Source organism: Alexandromys fortis, unplaced genomic scaffold, assembly GCF_014885135.2.
Source record: "Alexandromys fortis isolate MF-2015 unplaced genomic scaffold, M_Fortis_MF-2015_v1.1 scaffold_4, whole genome shotgun sequence".
Lineage (NCBI taxonomy): Eukaryota > Metazoa > Chordata > Mammalia > Rodentia > Cricetidae > Alexandromys > Alexandromys fortis.
Genome location: NW_026067944.1, coordinates 30,124,324 through 30,146,181, shown reverse-complemented (window position 1 = coordinate 30,146,181; position 21,858 = coordinate 30,124,324). Strand labels below are relative to the sequence as shown.

Genomic DNA, 21,858 nt, shown 5'->3' with positions numbered 1-21,858 from the left:
CAGGCATCAATGTGGTTATTTTTGGTTGTAAGCCTAGCCTTTAATGGCTGAGCCACTTCTCCAGCCCCCATGTGGTTATTAATGAGATCATTCCTCCACTTTCTGTCAGTTCTTTATTCTGACAGAGGACAATGTCTTAAAAACAAAAAGTCATAAACTCTTCAAATCACCACTAGTAAATATGTTTAAATTTTATTCCATTTGTTCTACTATAATTTTTTGTAGTGGCATTTCATTTGTATTTTAGTAAATAAAGCTTCCCTGAAGATCAGAAAAGTTAAAAAGCCATACTGGCCAGCCTTACAGACCAGGCAGCAATGACACACACCTTTAATCCCAGTAGCCACACTAGCTTGCCATAGAAACCAGGTATTAGTGGTGTACACCCTTAATCCCAGCCCTAGAGAGGATTGTACGGGAAGAGATAGCTCTCAGGCTCAATCTCATTCTGAGGTTTCCTGTAGGCAGGATCGCCATTTTCAGACTGAGGTTGAGGTAAGAGCCAGTGGCGAGCTGCTTTGTTTTTCTGACCTTCAGGTTGAAGCCCAATTTCTGTCTCTGAGTTTTTATTAGTCATGCTACAACTTTTCTAGTATCGTGACAACCATACTGTCCCGCTGCATCATGGATTTGCCTATGGTCCTATCACATTCTTTAGATACAGACACCATAAACAGAAAAACTTAGTAACTAAAACCAAAGATGTACATACTCTTTGACTCTTACTTTTTCTTTTTTTTTTATTCCCAATATTTGGGATTAAACCCTGAAACATCTTAAGTAAGAGCTCTAATACTGAGCTAAAGCCCTTGACTTAGTACTTCTGTCAAAAATTCATCAACAAACAAGTGTGTACCCAAAAACATACTCAATATCCACTGCATTATTTATAGTGGCAAACTAAGATGCAATCTGTGAGTGGCACACACTGCTACTAATCCCCAGTGTTGCCTTTAAAAGCACAACTCCTAAATTTTAGTCAAGGATGCAGCTAATTTCCCACCCCTCTCTGACTATGGGAACGGCCATGCAATAATGTTCTGGGGAACAAGACACAATTCCAGAATCTCTGGCTGGCACAAAAGGAGCAGCAGATACTGTCTATTCCCACTTTCTGTTGAGAAGGACACTTTTCAGCCACTCTGTACTAAGTCATGCGCTACAGAACTGCAGAGCCTCTACCAGCTGCTGCTGAGCTCTTCCACAAGAGAACTACATCTGTGCTTTCTTAAATTACAGTATTTTGAGTCCTATTCTTCCCAGAAGTTTAAACTACACTCTAATGCACAACATCAGTGTCCACAAATAAAATAATCAATAGACAAATTATGGCAAACTATACCCTGCCTAGACATTTTTTTAAAAAAAGATAAGTTTATTTCTACTTACTATCTTCTGAGATATACTGGCATATCAACAGAGATCTAAGCAACTCCTCAACCCAACAGGAGCGGCAGAAGGGTGTGCATACACTGAAAACATATATATGCTATCACTGCTTAGAATGTGATTACGATACAAATTACATTATTTTATGAACCAAAGTTCCATCTTTGGTGAAATATCTTTCAAGTCCATGCAATTAAGAGCTTTGTAAATATAATGTATATTAGATATAATATATAATAGATCAGCATAGCTATGGCTACAGTAGAAACTGACAAAGGCAGAAAGAAAAAGGAAAATCTTACTGATCATGTTGGTACTGGCTATTAATTATATCACGTCTCAAGTAAAGCCACTGCTTTTGCCCTCTTCTCCTAAGCCTGTCACATTTCTTGGAGCAGATTGTTTGTGTGGCCAAAGATCACTGTACTATTCTTACTAAATGAGATCTATTACTAAAAGGAAACATCTAAGTCTCATCAAAAGCTGTGGCTCTGATGCAGGAGAACATCCTGGGCAGCCAAGGAAACTGTCCACACCAGCCACTCACTAAATTTGAATCTCTGAGCACTGAGTCCAGGTACAGTGTCTCCCTAGCCTCCTTAGGAGCCTGTCAGCCGTGATGACGTCTCATGTGCAGTGAGGAGTGAGAATCTCCACACTACAGACAGAGGAAGCATTCTGAGGCCCTTTACCCGTCCTCTCAGTTCTCTTCTCTCTCCATGTCAGGAGCACTGGAGAGACAGCTTCATGGTTACCAGGGGCTAAGAGTGCTCATGGCTCTTGTTGAGGAAGCAGGCTGGAGTCTCAACACTCACATGGTGACTTACAACTCTGTGACTCAGTTCTGGGGGGCCAACACCCTCTTCTGACCTCCACTGGCACCACACACACATGCATGCATACATGTTCCAGGGGGTCTGACACCCTCTTCTGGCCTTCACTGGCACCACACACACATGCATACATGCAGGCAAATACTCATAGACAAAAAATGAAAACAGGGCTGGAGAGATGGTTCAGCAGTTTAGAGCCCTGACTGCTCTTCCAGAGGTCTCGAGTTCAATCCTTTAATACTGTTCTACTCCTCAAGCTGTGGTGACCCCAACCATACAATTATTTTCGTTGCTACTTCATAATTGTAAATTTGCTAATGTTATAAACCATAATGTAAATATCCGTGTTTTCCGGTGGTTTTAGGTTACCCTTGTAAAAGATCAGTAAACCCAAAAGGGTTGAGAACCACTGCTCTAAGAACTCTAAGGAATTTCTCAAAAGGCAGCCTGTGACTTAAAACCACCATGAAAAGTCATACAGAAAGCACACACTGTAAGCTTAGCCACACACACAGCACATTCCTTCACTGTGACTTCAGTTCAAAAAAGGAAGAAAGGTCGCTCTGCTATAGTTCCTTCTAACTTCCCAGCCTACCCACCAGACATATCTGATTATTTCTTCAAAGACCCAGGCAGGCAAAAGGTTAAGCCAGAGGTAAATGGCTGATGACCTAGATCAACAGTCACACAAAATTAATTTTATTTCATTTTTGCTAGGTAACTCTACTATACTGTTGAACTGAGACATAATTACAGCAGTTTATGAATATAGAGCACTATTTGCCAAAGACTGTGGTAATCTCTTTTAAAGCATTATACCAGGGCTAGAGCAATGGCTCAGTGGCTAAGAGCATTGGTTGTTCTTCCTGAAGACCTGGGCTCAATTTTCAGCACCCACATGGCAGCTCACAACTGTCTGTGACTCCAGTTCTAGGGGATTTGACACCCTCTTCTGGCCTCCACAAGGACCAGGCATGCACACAATGCACAGACATACATGAAGGCAAAACATCATGCATATAAATCTTTTTTCAAAAAAATTAAAATTCATAGCACAGCCAAGTATTTTTTGTTGTTGTTGTTTTGTTTTTGGTTTTTCGAGACAGGGTTTCTCTGCAGCTTTGGTGCCCGTCCAGGAACTAGCTCTTGTAGACCAGGCTGGCCTCGAACTCCCAGAGATCCGCCTACCTCTGCCTCCCAAGTGCTGGGATTAAAGGCGTGCGCCACCTCCGCCCAGCTAGACAGCCAAGTATTTTGTTTTTGTTTTTTGAAACAGAATTTCTCTATGTAGCTGCCCTGGCTGTCCCGGAACTCACTCTGTAGACCAGGCTATCCTCGAACTCAGAGATCTTCCTGTGCCTCCCAAGTGCTATTAAAGGCATGCACCCATCACTGTCTTTCAACACAGCCAAGATTTCAAAGATTAAAAAAAATCAAGTTAATGTAAGAAAAATGAAGCTACAAAGTTTATAAAAACAAATGAATAGAACTGAAAATGCTCTATTAAATTAGGTAACCCAGCCCAGATAAATGAGCGCTGCATGTCTCTCTCATGTGTGGGCCCTTGCTTCTAATTGTTAAGAATGTGTGTTTAAGTGGGAGTAAGTGTGGGTGGAGACTATGAACCTGGAAAAAATGTGAGAAGAATTCATGTGATATGAAAACGAAAGGCGGATGCTGGAGGTAGAAGATTCGGTGGGACAGGAGGAAGGGAGAAACAGGGGAGGTGATTAGGAGTCAATCATCCACAACTGAGTATTATGACAACAGCAGAAGAAACATGCTACTTTGTAAGCTAGTTTTTAAAAGGGAGGAGAAATGGACAAACAGAAAAATTCCAGGCCAAAGAGTTACATAATCTAAGGCTACAGAGCTAGTGAGTTGTGGAGAGAACATTTAAGGCAGCAAACTAGACTCCACCCACCCTGCTGCTCTCTGCACTAGACTCCGCCCACCCTGCTGCTCTCTGCACTAGACTCCGCCCACCCTGCTGCTCTCTGCCAAATCCCTGTTCACTAAGGCTGCAGTACACTGTATGTACTAGAGTCTCTCATGAAGTCAACCCAAGAACTCTAAAGACAATGAATTTTTGCACTACCTCCTTCATGATAGATAATCTTCTTTTTTCAAGATTTGAAGTTTCTGGTTTCTGTTTCTTCCATTTTCTCTTCAAAGCTTTTTCTTGAAGTTCCCAGTGCACCAATGCTCTATTCTTTGACTTATGTATCTCATGACGGCGTACCTATACAGAAGGAAAAACTGTAAAAATGTTTTCAGGAACAAAGAAGTTGCCTGCTCCTATGTAAGACCACTTACACTAGTTCTAACTTCTTATTCCTTACAGGTTCAACGTGTGTGCATGCATGCATGCATGTGTGTACATTCATGGCTAAAACTTTGATAGTTTTCAAAAAAATGATCTAAAAGAGAAATATCTAGAACTTGGAGGTCTAACCTAAAGCCACAAAAAAAATATTAACTTCTACTTCAGTTATAGACTACAAATCTTCAATTCACAAGTTAAAACTCATCCAACAAGTGCTATAACATCAATTCGTGGTCAATGCCGACACTTCACACATGATGTAAAGGGTACCAAATCCAGCACAGCCATCTTTGGCAAAGCACACCCCTTTCGTGATAACTGCATCGCTTCCAAGTCAATGATGCACTGTTTGCATAGCTCTGAGGGGGCTTCATGTGGAAGTGAGGTCACAGATGATGCAGTTATCCAGGGAAGGAGAGTTCCTGAGGCAGAGGAGATAGGAGCCAGAGCTCCTAAACAGTTAGAAGGGAAGAATCCATAGGGGTGACTGAGGAATAAAAGACATTTGCCTTTACAAGTATTCTAGTGCTCAGAACTGTAAATACGAACAAAACCTGGGTCATCTAATGAAGTTTTAATCAGGCAAACATGCAAACTATCAAAAAGACTAGCAATCAAGAATTGTGAATATGCAAATCAGAATCACAATGAGACAGTACTTTATACCCATGAGGAGAATTAAAATATAAGCACAGTCTGGTGGGATTTAAATCATGTAAGCACTTTGGAAAACAATTAAGCAGTTATTCATAAAGTCCAATATGAAGATGCAAGACCTAGTCATTCTATTCCAGATATACACAACCACCTGTATATGCATATATTCACAGAGTCTTGTATATGAACATTCACAATGGTATTTACTTGTAATAGATAAGAAGCATAAACCAGTACAGCTGACTAACAGATAAATCAAATCTGGAATCTCCATTCAATGCAATCCTATTTCACAACAGGAAGGAACGAAGTAGAGATACATACTATAACATGGATGGATCTTTAAAATGTGCTAGAAAAAGAGGCTACACACAAGAGCCCACGTACTGCATTCCATGGGTAAAAAAAGTCAAGGCTAGGTAAATCTCAAGAGACAGAAAGTAGATTAGTCACTGCCATGGAGAAACTAGCCAGGGTTACCCAGCACAGGCCTGCCTTGAAAATAACAATAACAGCAATAATAAAATGCTGCAGATATTTCTAGACAGAAAAGACAAACAGACCTGCAGGTCAATTCTAGGTAAGTGGTAAGACTGTAAACCAAAAATGTTTAGTAAGATTCTCACAGTAGCTAATAAGCCTCAGTAAAATCAGAAATTTCTTAAGATAGACTTTTAGGTTTTACACAGATGTGAACAGATTAAATAAAGCTAATCAACTTCCAGAAGGGACGGTGGTCTCTGTTCTAAAGGCTAGATGCCAGACACCAACTAAAACACAGAGTCCAGGACTTTTTCAGGATTAAACTTACCAGATCTTCAGGAGTTGCCCGGTGAACTGTTAGATCATTTACAGTATTCTTTAAAAAAAAAAAAAAAAAAAAAAAAAAAAAGAGCTTTTAAAATGTTTCCTTATAAATTCTTAATAGTTACTGAGTTTTAGTAGCTGTAAATTGATTCAAAGTTCCAAAACCAAAAACTTTTTTTTAGGAACCATTATTGTTACTATAACATTAAAACAGATTACTTTTAAATATCTTCTAGAAAATAACCTATTTTTAAGTGTTATACAGGGAATAAAGCACTCTCTTATTTTAAAATAAGGACTAAAATAGGACAGCATATATTCAAAACAAATCAACTTAACTGAAGCTATAATGTTTCACACACTAGGATCCCTTGAGGCAACCTAGAAAGTGTGGTGACTGCAGCAAGCTGCAGAGAGACCTTTTCCAAAGACACAGTTTCTATCTCACTAACACTCTAATTCCTGGAAGGAACGAGAAGTTACTACCCTTAGTATATGTACTCTTAAGGCGGTGCAAATATCCTGCTCTTCCCTCCAAGATCAAACATTCATCTAGAAACCCACCTGAGCCTACTACAGCTGCACTCCAACACGCCAACAGTCATGGCGTCCATTCCCAGAAGACCTTACTTACTATCCCGAGACTTACATCCATTCATGCCCAGAGCCATGGCATCCATCCCCTGAAGACCTTACTTACTGTCCCAAGATTTACATCCATTCATGCCCAGAGCAATGGCATCCATCCCCTGAAGACCTTACTTACTGTCCCAAGACTTACATCCCATTCTTGCCTCGCTGAAGCTTTCTTCTTTACTTTCAGAGTTTTTCTTCCACCTCCCCGTGGACCAAAGCGATTCACTCTGATCAGTGACATCTAGGAATAGTAATATTTTTTTAAACACAGACAAATATTTATGCATTATAGAGAAGGGGACACCTAGGGCAAACAAAGTCACTCTCAAAGTAACAGAAGAATTTAATCATGATGAAAGGAACAGGCTATCAAAATATTTTGTTTTCTTGTGAGGAGCCATTTCCCTCCTAAAAATTATTACAGGAACCACCACCCTGGGGAGTCTGCAGGGAACCCCACACCCATAATTATGTTAAGAATCATTCTATTGACAAAACCTGCCCCACACCCAATTAAGCTGCTAATGGAAAACTGTTAGCTGAACCCGCCCCACATTCCAGACTATCTAGAGAACTAGGTGTGTCAACTAGTGACCTCCTGGCCTAAGTGGCGAACCTGAACCACGTGACCTGGACCACTCCGCAAGAATCCTGTTCCCCTGTCCCCCAAGCCCTCATCCAGCGGCTATATAAGCAGCAGCCATGATCCTAATAAACGGGGCTTCGACAAATCTGCCTAGCCTTCTCCTTCTGTCCCAGCTCATTCCCTTCCAGATAGCGCCCCTCTGTGACCCTGGAATAACTGGCTGCAGGGTGGGTTACAACCCCTAGACTAGTGACCCACCCAAGGCGGCAACATTTTCTCATTTTACAATTAATAGTAAAGTAAAACCAATAATCACGATAAAAAGGTCTTAAATAACAAAGCTTGTTTCTTAAAAAAGAACTTTGGAAATATAGAAATTATGACCTAAAATAGAAAACTTAAATGGTTGTATCTGTCATCAGATACAACATTCACAATTAAAAGAAAAATGCCAGGAAATGGGCAACATGAGGAAGGCAAGCACAGTTGTAAGCGTGCTAACGCTCATCCCACAGGCACACACGTGCTCACTTCGCAGGAGCACATCCTTAGAGAGTCTGATTCCACCTCTAACAAATCTTCACACAGCACCGAATGGTGGCGATTTTGTAAATCACCAGCATTAGCCTGACCATCAAAATCGCCATGTGGGACTAAACATCATGAAAAGTTAAGGAAAGACTCACAGTCCACAGTCCTTGAAAACAAAGGTTTTTATAATCAATACATTTAACTGCGAAAACAAAACAAAAACAAGCATGACTCCTATTTCACAACCTCTTTACCACTGTGGCAACGCAATATGAAAATATCTTACATCCCAAGAGACTGAAACTTTTACTGGACTTCATAGACAAAGTGAAAGTCACCTAAAAGATTGCTATTTTAGGATGTGCTTACCCTGTTTGTTTAATCTGTCTTTAAGAGAACAATGGAATGTCAACCTTAATTGTCTTGGATTTCCCGTGTAACCACCTTTTGCAGCCTAAGCTAACGGGAGAGCTATGATCCCCTTATGTACTCTTCATGCCCCTGACCCAGAACAAGGAGTGTGTACCCTCTGCTGAAGGCAACAAATACTGAGGTTGAAAGCAACCTTCTAAAATGAGTATCTATTTACAGAAATGGTTGATAAACAATGGTGTTTGCAGTAGTTTCTTACCTGGGTCAGTTCCGATCACTGGGAGCCAGGGATGTAAACCCTTGTAAAAATCTATGTTAAAGATTCCTATAAAGTACCCCATTCTTTCCCCATGTGATACTTTCTATACTGTTCAGTAAATACAGAACAATGCCTTCTGTTAAAGATAGACACACAGACATACAGACAAATGCAAGTGAGCACACAAGACACACACACAAACACAATCACACACACACACACACACACACACACACACACATATACACCAAAAACACAAACATAGAAACAAACTTACAAGACAGACTTCAGGCAGGCACAAATCCACTCATTCAACAGACAGAGGACAGAAAATACAGAGAGCATGATCAGAGAATTCAAATTTGGCCTTTGCTCTCGGTTAAATGATCCCAAGGAGAAAGAAATGCTTTTCTCTCCTTAATGTGACCATGGTGACTCAATCAATCACTAATGTATATAATCCTAACCTACGAAAATAACTACATAACTTTCTGGCTGGTCCTCATATTTCCAACTAGCCTACAGTGTTTATTATCACCTCTTCCCCCCTCCCCCCCCCGCTATAATGGAGACGAGACAGACATGAGGCCTAGTACATGCTAGGCAAGTGTTCTGCCCTTAAGCTCCACCGCTTTCCCCTTTCACTAAGTACTTTTAATAAAATAATCTGCTATACAAAAGACACCTAAACTCCAGTGCTTCTCCACAATAATCTCGCTAACTCTGTATTGTTTTTCTCTTATTACATTTGCTCTTTAAACACATGTCTAATTTCAGAGCTTACAATCCAGCAAAGGAGGTAAGTCACAAACGGTTAGAAAACAGCAAGTTATTTTGTCTTTTTCTGTGGTACTGAGCTCAGATTGATGCCAGATGTAACATATGCCAGACAAGTTCCTTTACACTGAGCTCTATGCCCAGTTCAGCAATTAGGACTTGTTTTCCCATGACTAGGCCCTTTTTATTTTCCTATTTTTATTTCAAGTTTTATTAACACACATATATATAAAATGATTTGTGTAACATTTTCATTCACGTACATAATGTATTTGATTCTATCACTTCCCAACTGCCCTCTCTTCTCCCCCTCCAACTGGTCCTATCCCTCTTTACAAATAACCTCCCTTCTACTTTCACGTCTTTTTCTTTAAATCTAGAAAGAAAACATATAATATTTACCTTTTTGGATCTATATTTAACATAATTTCTAGTTCTATTTTCCTGCACATATAATTTGATTACATTCTTTTTGTGGCTGAATAACACCCCCTTGCATATATCTTTATCCAATTATCTGTTGATGGGCATCTAGGTAGAGCCCATAACTTGACTACTGAGAACAGTGTCACGATAAACATGGATGCACAGGTATGCTGTGGTATCCTTACTTTTGGTATGTACCCGGGAGAGGTACAGCTGGATTACAAGACTGAAGAACTTCCATACTGGTTGCACTAATTACATTCCCAACAACCACATATATGGGCTATTTTCCAGCTCCCAGTGTCCTAACTATTATTTGTTGTTTTCTTGATGACATAGACATTCTGGTGAGACAGAATCTCAATGTAACTTTGATTTGCATTTCACTGATGACTGAAGATACTGAACATTTTTTAAAGAACTGTGTGTGTGTGTGTGTGAGAGAGAGAGAGAGAGAGAGACAGAGAGAGACAGAGAGAGAGACAGACAGAGAGAGACAGAGAAAGAGACAGAGAGAGAGAGAGAGAGACAGACAGACAGACAGACAGACAGACAGAGAGAATGCCAGACGTGCGTGGGTGCACACAGAGGCCAGAAGAGGGTGTCAGACTTGCTAAAGCTGGAGTTGTGGGTGGTCATGAACTACCCCACATGGGTGCTAGGAACCAAACGCAGTCCTCTAGAAGAACAGTACACAGGTCTTAATGACTGAACCATCTCTCTAGCTCCTGAACATTATTCTCCTGTGTTTCTGGTCATGGGTACTTGTTTTGAAAACTGTCTGTTCAGTTCATTTGACCAACAATTAGTCAATGTCTTCTTGTGGTGTTTAGATTTTTAAAGTTTTATATTTCTGGGTATCAATCCCTTGTTAAATAACTGAAATACACTAGGGAAACAGACTCTACCCATACTGTAAGCTGTTTCTTCACTCTGAGTCCCAACTGTGCAGCTTTTTAACAGGGCATAGCACCATTTTTCAGTTCTTTTACTGCAGTATTATTGCCCTCTGGGGGAGAGGAAGGAGCACACGCCACGGTACACATATGAGGACCCAAGAACAACTTGCGGGAGTTGGCTTCCTCCTTCCAACGCATGGGCCTCAGGGATAAACTCAGGTGTTAGCTTTGGCTCTAACCCACTGAACCCTTCATCAGCCCACATTGATCAACAGCCTTATACAGAAAGTCTTTCCCTGTGCCCGTATCCTGTGTTTCCCTGGTTTCCTCGAGGAGGTTCGTGTCTTTCATTAAGGTCTCTGATCAATTTTGAATTAAGGTTTTACAAACTGAAAAAAAGGGACATGGTTTCAGTCTTGTACTTATGAGCACAATCTTCTCAGCGCCATCTGTCACCAACAATTAAGTTTTATGATGGTGATGGCAATAACAGTGGCAGTGGAGGTAATGAAAGCATCAGTGAAGACAGTCTGAGTACTCGCTATAGGTTAGCTACTAGTCTAAGCTCTTTCGCATCTTAGTTTCTTTAATACAAGGGGCTCAGCCGGGCAGTCAGTAGTGGTACTCATCTTTAATCCCAGCACTCAGGAGGCAGAGGCAGGTGGATCTCTGTGAGTTCAAGACCAGTTTGGTCTATAGTTAGTTCCAGGACAACCAGGGATACACAAAGGAAACCCCCATCTCAAAATAACAACAAAACAAACAAAAAAACAAGAACTTCATAAAGTAATTAATATTTTGATTCATTTTAAAGATGAGAAAACTAAGGGGCCCAGAGTTAACCAACTGTTATGTTCACTTGTAGTAGACATAAGCAACACTTAACAAGACATGGAACAGGCAAAAGTCTAAGTGAAACACTACAATTACAGTTATTTTCCATAAAAGGAGTCAAAATCATTTAATTCAATGATTATCGTTTTCACTACTTCTGTGAAAAAAATCAGGTTCCTACCTCATATAGTGTATAAAAATTAGCTTAAAACTAGTCACATATTAAAATGCTAGAGCTAAACCTACATAACTCTTAGAAGAAAACCTGAGTATAAATAGCCATGAACCTCAGGTCAAGCGATAGTTTCTGGAGTAAAACCAGATGTGGGGAGGATGAGTGGTTTACCAAAATTTTTAAAGACTACTCAAAGGTACAATCAAGAAAATGAAAAGATAACTAATGAGTGGCAAAGGTATTTGCGAATCATTTACCTTGTATCTAGACTATACAAAGAAACTTCATACCGGGACTATTCAAACAACCCAATTTAAAGCATAGGTTCTGAATAGACATCTTCAACTAAGATACTAGATGGTCAATAAGCACAGAAGTTCATCAAGATAGGGGCCGGTGGGAAGACTCAACGTTTAAGAATCTTTGCTGCTTTTTCAGCCACCACCTACATGATGGCTCACAACCACTTGTAATTCCAGTTCCAGGGATCTAACACCATCTTCTGACCTCTAAAGGCACCAGGTGGCATGTGGTACACATACAGACATGCAGGCTAAACATCCACATGCAAAGTAAAAGGACCTTTTTCATAAAATGATCAACATAATTAAATATGAGTCAAAAATCACCCTAGGGTGATTTAAAAAAAAAAAAAAAAAAGGACCAGACCAGTAGTTACTATGGAGAAAGTGGAATCTTCATGTATTTGTTGACTGGAACGTAAATTTATACAGGCATTTTGGAAGACCAGTGGGAAATTATTCAGAAATTTAAACCACATGACTTAGTAATTCTCCCACATGAATACTCAAGGGAATAAAAAACATTAGTTCACAGAAAAATTTGAAAATGAATGTCCATAACAATATATTTAATAGACAAAATGCCCATTAACCCATCAGTGTATAAATGTATGTGTGTTATTGCTATACAATGGGATATTGTTTGGCAATAAGGAATAAAGTATTGATGTATGCTACAATGTGGATGAAGTTTGAATATATTAACTATGAGAAAACTAAGCACAAAAGCCACATATCACATGATACCATTTCATCTAAGTATAGACTAGGCACACACACAGAAATATCAAGTATACTGGTGGTTGCCTGGAAGAAGACAGGCGTATAGTTTGTTTTTCTCCTGGGGTGGGAGGAGAGATGAAAATGTTCCGGGATTCGCTGGTGATGGCTGTACAAATGTGAATGTACTTACATAAAGGATGGGTTTTATGGCGCATGAATTATATCTCAAAGCTGTTGTTTTCTAAAGGAGGAAGAGGTAGGCAATCCCCAAACAGGCTAATTATATTACCAAATCAGCACATCCTAGATTCAAGGGAAAGACCCTACTTCAATATGTAAGGCAGAGGAAAAGTGACAAAGACACCCGACTGATATCAAACTCTCACTTACACACACACACACACACACACACACACACACACGCACACATGTGTATGTACACATACATACACATTTGCAAAAAGAAAAAGTTCAATGTAAAAAAGTGGTCTATAGAACTGCATGTGCAGCATTAATGAAGAGCCACACCACTAACCCCACAGCTCCAGGAGGCACACACTGGCTTAAAGACAACATGGTACACTGGCTAAGAGTAGAGCCTGGGAAACAGACTGTCTAGATTCGCCCGTGAGCTTTATCACTGACTCTAAAATGAAACTGATTAATTATGTGAGCAGCTTGGAAACCCCCGCCTGACACAAACCGAGTCTCATTTAAGTGTTGATGACACCAGTGACAGTTTTTAAATCTCTCAAATGACTTGAATAACACTTCGAGAGTGTAATGACATTGTTCAAAGTGACACAAATAATAACGAAGAGAGCAGAAAGTGTCACAGAGCGTGTGCCTCACTGACTATAATGAACATGCTAGGAAACCACTAAAAAGGGATTAGCTCTGCTTCGCTCAAAACATGCAATTCGTTAAAAAGGAGGGAATTTTATTTCAAACTATATTTAAAACATTACAGTTATTCATAAGCTAATCCTATCTACTCCGCTCCATTTCAACTAGGAACAATTTTGTTATTAAATTCCTTAAGGTTTCTTTTTCCCTCATTCATCCACTGTACTCATCAAATAACTTACGGGTACTTGCTAAGAGCCGGGCATCAAATAAAACAAGAGAAACAATCTACACCCTCACAGAGGTGAGATTCGCAAAGGACCATAACTAAACCACTGGTTAAAAATAGAAAAAGCAAGTTTAGATAGTAGATTCTTTGTCAACGAAGTACCTAGTACACGTGACGAGAAGCTACCTCCTCTCCTCAATTCGCTCCACAAAGTCGCGGCTGAAGATTAACATGAATAAACAAAAGGAGCGGAAGGAAAATGTTCTGTGCAAGGGGGAAAGACCATTTTCAGAACTGTGTTCGTTCTCAACAGCAACGTCTTGAAAGGGAGGCAAGCTCGAGAAAAGTCAAGAAGGCTGAGGGCCACAGCAATGTGAGCGCTATACTAAAGACCGCGGGAAGCCCTTCCAGGCTTTGGGGGAGCAAAGAGGGGCGGGTAGAATTCTATCAGATTCACCTTTAAGTATGAAAACCTGGAGGACAACCATAACACTGTCCCTGCCATCAATTTTACCCAGCTATGGGGATACAGATCTCATTTTCCTTCCTCCTGAGATTTTAATGGAGCCCACTGTGGCAAAGACTCCAACTTCAAGGGCCCTCCCACACGAAGGCCAAGTTCCCTTTGGAGCAGCTTCAGACTTGACTCCCAAACTCTCCAGCGGCCCTTTCTTCGCTCCACTGAAAGGACACGCCCTGTCCCAACACCCCGAGTACTCCGCCACTCCCTGGCAGGACAATAAACACCTGGAAGACCGGACAGCCTCGGGGTTTTGCCGCCTGCGGGGTGCCCGAACGATCGCGCGTGCGCACGGAAGGGCACCCCCGCAGAGGGAGCACCGGGCCCTCCCCGGAAACGCACTCCGGCTCTGCGAGGAGATCAGCCGTGCGGCGCTGAGTGCCTGGAAGACGGAGGCGCCGGCCGCTTCCCCTCGCCTCACGCGCGGACGTCAAACCTGTCCCCTTCACCCAACCTGCCTTGCCGCTGGCCGACTGCTGCCTCCACCCCGACTAAAACTTCAGCCTCCTGAACCGCACAGCCCGCCACAGGGGAACGCGGAAAGTGGCTTCCGGGATGTTGCCAGGGTTACCAGAGCCCCGCCCCCACGCCGTTGCGTATATCCGGCGAGCGCCTCGGAGGTGTCCCAGAGCCGGTGCCAGTAGATGGCTGGCACCGTGTTTTAGCTCGTCCTGCTTCTGTCCGCTCGGGGCTCTGCGGGGCTACATACCGCACTTACTTGTTTTCACTTTTGTTCGTGTACTTAAAAATATCTCTTACCATCTACCTGTGTGCCAGACCCGCTGGGTTCACTAGGAACTAAGAACAGGCCCGGCACTCAGGAAGTTTATAGCACCGTAGCAGAAAGCTTTTGACGACAGAAACGGTTACGGTGAAAACAGTGGCAAATGCTAAGAAAGAGCCGCACAAACTAGATAATGTCCACACAGGAATATTTTTAATTTCTCAGGAAAGCTGAAATTCAAGGAGAAATTGACCATCAAAGGAGAAAGAGCATCTCTAGCGAGGAAATTGCCTCCGCAAGGATGTTTATCAAATTGCAACGGATGAGTAGAAGTTGAGAGACCTTGGTGGTTGCCTTTGGCAGACGGGAGCCAGGATGTGTATAACTTCGCTGATTGTGTTAAGGACTTTACAATGAACTTATTCTTGGTAACTTCCTTTGTAGCCCCTGACTTTTCATTGTTAAGAAAGAGCTACACACTGGGCTGGAGAGATGGCTCAGCGGTTAAGAACATTGTCTGCTCTTCCAAAGGTTCTGAGTTCAATTCCCAGCAACCACATGGTGGCTCACAACCATCTGTAATGAGATCTGGTGCCGTCCTCTGGACTGTAGACATACACACAGACAGAGTATTGTATACATAATAAATAAATAAATTTAAAAAAAAAGAAAAAGAAAAGAAAGAGCTACACACGGATCAATAGGTGTATATATTCAGTCATCTAGGTGCAAGGAACCGCCCTGTGAGACTCCATTCTCTGTTTTGATGTGGATGTGTTAGTCAACATAACCATCCCTTCCTCTCCAAATTGCTGCAGTCACCTGGCAGGTTGCCTGTGCTGACTTTAAATTCGTGCCCACTAATTTTAGGTAGGCCCCTACTGATTGAACATTTTGTTACAGGTCCCTGCTTCATTAATTCTCTCACTCCCCCAGGTGACAGTGGTATACTTTGTTATTTATCTCCTCTAACCTCATAGCAGCCTATGGTCTTGCTTCTTATTTTATTGATAATTTTAAGAAAACTTCTAGGCGGATTTCCATGAGTTCAAGGCCAGCCTGATCTTACAAGAGCTAGTTCCAGGATAGCTAGGACTGTTACACAGAGAAACCTTGTCTCGAAAAAACAGAAAGAGAAAGGGAGAGAGAGGGGGTAAAAAGGAGGAGCAGGAGGAGGAGGAAAAGAAAACTTCTATCAGCTTCCATCACTTCTTCAGTCCTCCGACCGACATATTTATCCACAGACTTCATCTTTTCCTTCAGCTTCAGAAGCTCAATGGAATGTGAGCACACACACATAAAAGAAAACCACAAATAATAAAAATTGGATAATAATCAAATTGATCAAAAGCAGTGATACAGAAAAAAATCTAAAAATTAGACGCACCAAAAGACAAAACTAAAGATACGAACAATTTCTCTTTAGAAACAAAACTAGACAGTAGGACAATAACGTGTCGTTCCATCTATTTCCTTCTTAGTTTTACAGTTTTCTTTATAGATATATAGCAAAATTGTATGATTATATGATATATATAGTAAATTTTGTCTTGTTTGACTTTATATATTTTATACATATTAAAGAAAAAATGCATTTTCTTTAGAAAAATAAACTGATTCTGAAATTCTTGTGAAAATATGGAAAGACCTAGAATAGCCAAATAAAAATGAAATAAAGGGACAAAATTTGATTTTGATTTTATGCCTGGTTTTATTTAAGACTTATTATAAAGGTATTAGTAATCATAATGTCGTGATATTGGTAGACAGTCAATTCAAATATATCAATTAAGTAAAACAAAACTCAAATCACACAAAGGAGGAAAATTAGTGTTTCACAAAAGTAACACAGTGGAGAAAGGATAGCTTTTTAAATGAATCTTTCTGGCACTGTTTTATCCATATGAAAAAAAATGGAGCTAGACATTATACCTACCACATTCAAGAAATTACTTGGAAAATAGTTATAGGGTTGAAGATATGGCTTCGCTGGTAAAGTACCTCCTGCCTAGAAATGAAGACCCGAGTTCCATCTCCAAGCCAGGCATAGTGGCGTGCACTTGTAGTCTGTGCTGGTTAACTTTAAATGTCATCTTGTCACAACCTAGCATCACCTGAGAACAGACAGAGCCTCGACTGAGGGATCACCTAGATCAAAATTGCCTGTTGGCAGTCTGTGGGGTATTGCCTTGATTATTAGTTGGCATAGACAGGCCCAGCCCACTTTGGGCAGCACCATACCTACGCAGGTGGTCCTGAACTGTATGAAAAAGACAGGGTAGTACAAGCCAGCCTGCAAGCCCGCTAGCAAGCATCATTGCCAAAGTCCCTGCTGTGCTTCTGGGCTGGAAAGTAAGTTCCAAGGTCTGAGACTGTGCCTTGTGGAAGAGCAAGAACGTCAACTTTCAAGGTTCTGCCTTGAATTCTTCCCGTGACTCCCCTCGATGATGAGATGTAATCTGGAACTGGAAACCAAATAAACCCTTTCTTCCTCTATGTCACTTTCAATTGGGGTATCTTATCAAATTAAGGACAATGGAAACTAGAACATAACCCTAGTGCTGGGGAGGCAAAGACAGGAGGACCCCTGGAGCTCATTAGTTAGCCAGTCCCATTGGATGGGGCTCCAGGTTCAGTGAGAAATCCTGCACATGCCTTTACTCCCAGTATTCAGGAGGCAGAGACAGGCAGATCTCTGTGAGTTCGAGGCCAGTCTGATCTACCGAGCCAGTTCCAGGACAGCCAGTGACACACAGAAAAACCCTGTCTTGAAAAAAAAAATGTGGATAAAGATGTCTGACATTGACCTCTGGCCTCCACATGTACAGGCATGTACACATGCATGCACACAGACACACAGTTATGCATGCACACACATACACACTATTTATTGTGAAACTAAATGTAAACTCTAAAACTGTAAGCCAGAAAACATTGAAGAAAATATGTGGATTGGGCGAACACACACACACACACACACGCACGCACACACATACACACGATTTATTGTGAAACTAAATGTAAACTCTAAAACTGTAAGCCAGAAAACATTGAAGAAAATATGTGGATTGGGCGAACATAATCCATGAAAGATAATATGAATTACATCAAAATTTAATTTTTCATTCCACACTTTTTTTCTCATTAAACTTGTTTTTATGGGTCTCAAAATTCTGACAGATTTTTTTTTTGGTCAATTTGATTCCATTGAAAAGTACTGATTTTGAAAACTAATAACTTAAAACTACCACACACACACACACAAAAAAATGGTCCACAAAACATTCTCCTTTCCTTCTGAAGGATGTTATCATTAACCAGTCTTTCACTATTAAACTTAAATGGCCAATGAGACAAACAGTTCTGAGACCGTTCTTCCACCACTGATTAAGACTGGGGTGGCAGGTGTTGGGGATGGTATTCATTTCGTCTTCTGAGCTTTCTGGGCAGACTTGGTGACCTTGCCAGCTCCATCAGCCTTTTTGTCCACAGGTTTGATGACAGTCACAGCAACTGTCTGCCTCATGTCACGAACAGCAAAACGACACAGTGGAGGATAGTCAGAGAAGCTCTCAACACACATGGGCTTGCCAGGAACCATATCAACAATGGCCGCATCACTGGATTTCTAGAATTTAGGACCATCTTCCAGCTTCTTGCCAAACGACGATCAATCTTTTCTTTAAGCACAGCAAACTTGCATGCTATGTGAACTGTGTGACAATCACACAGGAGCATAGCCAGCACTAATTTGGCCTGGGTGGTTCAGGAGAATCACCTGAGCACTGAAGCCAGCAGCTTCCATTTTGCTGTCACCAGCAACGTTGCCACGTCTAACATCTTTGACAGACACGTTCTTCACGTTGAAGCCCACGTTGTCCCCAGGAAGAGCTTCACTCAAAGCTTCACGGTGCATTTCAACAGACTTTGCTTCTGCTGTCACACTGACTGGAGCAAAGGTCACCACCACGCCAGGTTTCAAAACACTGGTCTCCACTCGGCCCCCAGGGACAGTCCCAATACCACCAGTTTTATAGACATCCTGGAGGGGCAGTCGCAGAGGCTTGTCAGTTGGACGAGTTGGTGGGAGGATACAATCCAAAGCTTCCAACAGGGTGTTCCCACTGGCACTACCATCTGGCATGCACTTCTGGCTTACACCCTGGGAGTAAAACAGCTAATTGTTGGTGTCAACAAAATGGATTCCACCGAGCCACCCTACAGCCAGAAGAGATAGGAGGAAATTGTTAAGGAAGTCAGCACCTACATTAAGAAAATTGGCTACAACCCTGACACAGTAGCATTTGTGCCCATTTCTGGTTGGAACGGTGACAACATGCTGAGCCAAGTGCTAATATGCCTTGGTTCAAGGGACCCACACTTTTTCTTAAGAAATCAAAAAGTCCACAGACTCGGTTTTAAAAAAATCTTTCCAAAGTATATATCAATTAAAGACTTATATTTTAGTACATATTAAGAGCTCTCCGAAACTCAACAATAATAAACATACAAGGTGTCTAGAGCCTACTGTGTTATTCAATCATTCTAATTCTGTATCTTTACCAAAAAGGGAGAAAATATATGGTTATGAAGATTTATGCATGCAGCAGCTTTATTTGCCATAGCCAAATGCTGTTATCCCAGATAACACTCACCAACAGGTAAATGGAAAAACACATTATTGTATATCTACCCAAGGAAACACTGCTCAGCAAGAAATACTATCAAACTATTGCTACAATAGCCTTGATGTATCTCATTTTATTATGCTGAGTGAAAGAAGCCAAATAAATAACGTAGACTCTGTGGTTCCCTGTTGGCTGAGTTTTCTGTCCTGCCCTGTTCCCACTGCCATTAAGTCCCAGAAAATCACAGAGAGGCCTACATTAATCATAAACTGATTGGTCCAGTAGCTCAGGCTTCTTATTAATTAATTCTTTTAACTTGTATCAGCGCATAATTCTCGTCTGTGTTAGTCACATGGCTCGGTACCTTATTCAGCAGGGTTACTGATTTTTTTTGAGTTAATCTTGTATCCTGCTACATTACTGAAAGTATTTATGAGTTGTAGATGTTCCTTGGTAGAATTTTTTGGGATGGCTTATGTAAACTATCATATCATCAGCAAATAGTGAGAGTTTGACTTCTTCTTTTCCGATTTGTATCTTCTTGATCTCCTTTTGCTGTCTTATTGCTCTAGCAAGGACCTCAAGAACTATATTGAATAGATAGAGGGAGTGGACAACCTTGTTTCGTTCCTGATTTCAGTGTGATCACCGGGAGTTTCTATCCATTTAGTTTGATGTTGGCTGTTCTCTTGCTGTATATTACCTTTATTATGTTTAGATATGTTCCTTGTATCCCTGCTCTCTCCAAGACCTTTATCATGAAGAGATGTTGTATTTTGTCAAAAGCTTTTTTGGCACCTAATGAGATGATCATGTGGTTTTTATTTTTCAGCTTGTTTATATGGGGGATTACGTTGACAGATTTTCATATGTTGAACCATCCCTGCATGTTTGGGATGAAGCTGACTTGATCATGGTGGATGATAGTTCTGATGTGTTCTTGCTGATGTGTTGATTTGCCAGTATTTTATTTAGTATTTTTGCATCAATGTTCATGCGTGAGCTTGGTCTGTAATTCTCTTTCTTAGTAATGTCTTTCTGTGGTTTAGGTATCAGAGTAATTGTAGCCTCATAAAAAGAGTTTGACAATGTTCCTTCTGTTTCTATTGTGTGGAATAATTTGAGGAGTATTGGTATTAGTTCTTCTTTGAAAATCTTGTAGAATTCTGAACTGAAACCATTTAGTCCTGGGCTTTTTTTGGCTAGGAGACTTTTGATGACTGTTTCTATTTCTTCAGCAGTTATAGGTTTGTTTAATTTGCTTATTTGGTCTTGATTTAATTTTGGTAAGTGATATTTATCCAGAAAGTTGTCCATTTCCTTTCAGTTTTCCTGTTTTGTGGAGTACAGGCTTTTGAAATATGACCTGATGATTCTCTGTATTTCCTCCGTGTCTGTTGTTATATCCCCTTTTTCGTTTCTGATTTTGTTAATTTGGTTATTCTTTTTCTGCCTTTTGGTTAGTTTGAATAAAGGTTTGCCTATTTTGTCAATTTTCTCGAAGAACCAACTCTTTGTCTCATTGATTCTTTGTATTGTTTTCTTTGTTTCTATTTTGTTTATTTCAGCTCTCAATTTTATTATTTCCTCCTGTTTAGTTCTCTTGAGTGAGTTTGCTTATTTTTGTTCTAAAGTTTTCAAATGTTCTGTTAATTCACTAGTGTGGAATTTTTTCCAGCTTCTTTATGTAGGCATTTAGTGCTATGAACTTTCCTCTTAACACTGCTTTCATTATGCCCCATAAATTTGGATATGTTGTGTGGTCATTTTCATTGAATTTTAGGAAGCCTTTAATTTCTCTCTTTATTTCTTTCTTGACCCATTGATGATTCAGGTGAGCACTGCTTAATTTCCATGTGTTTGTGGGATTTCTGGAATTAGTATTGCTCTTGATTTCTAGTTTTAAGCCATGGTGATCTGATAATATACATGTGGTTTTTCCAATTTTATCTGTTGAGGTTTGGTTTGTTACAGAGTATGTGGTCAATTTTTGAGAAGGTTCCATGAGGTGCTGAGAAGAAGGTATATTCTTTTCTGTTTGGATGGAATATTCTATAGATGTCTGTTAAGTCCATTTGAGTCATAACATCTGTTAGTTCCCTTATTTCTCTGTAAATTTTTTTTGCCTGACTGACCAGTCCACTGGTGAGAGGGGATTGTTGAAGTCTCTCACTCTTAGTGTGTGGGGTTTAATGTATGATTTAAGCTTTAGAAGTGTTTCTTTTACATATGTGGGTGATCTTGTATTAGTGGCATATATGTTCAGTATTGAGATTTCCTCTTGATGGATTTTTCCTGTGACTAATATGAAATGTCCTTCTTTGTCTCTTTTGGTTGATTTTAGTTTGAAGTCCATTTTGTTAGATATTAGGATAGCTA

At 40.5% G+C, this 21,858-nt stretch overlaps 1 protein-coding gene and 1 pseudogene across 5 annotated transcripts in view; both read right to left on the bottom strand.

Moving 5' to 3' along the window:
* The window catches only part of Spice1 (spindle and centriole associated protein 1), a 43,027-nt gene extending 28,322 nt beyond the window's left edge, over positions 1-14,705 (bottom strand). For 2 of the 5 annotated variants that reach the window (XM_050148884.1, XM_050148888.1), the window contains exons 1-4: positions 14,586-14,704; positions 6,794-6,889; positions 6,017-6,064; positions 4,321-4,464 (exon numbers count right to left, since the gene is read on the bottom strand). In XM_050148884.1, the coding sequence (XP_050004841.1) occupies positions 4,321-4,464; positions 6,017-6,064; positions 6,794-6,889 (288 nt within the window). In that variant the 5' untranslated portion in view covers positions 14,586-14,704. Of the gene's footprint in view, positions 1-4,320; positions 4,465-6,016; positions 6,065-6,793; positions 6,890-8,396; positions 8,610-14,354; positions 14,553-14,585 lie in introns of those variants that run through there. The other 3 variants (XM_050148889.1, XM_050148886.1, XM_050148887.1) reach the window with 3 other exon arrangements.
* Positions 14,706-18,174: 3,469 nt separating this feature from the next.
* Positions 18,175-19,179, bottom strand: LOC126505757 (elongation factor 1-alpha 1-like; annotated as a pseudogene).
* Between the last annotated feature and the right edge of the window lie 2,679 nt (positions 19,180-21,858).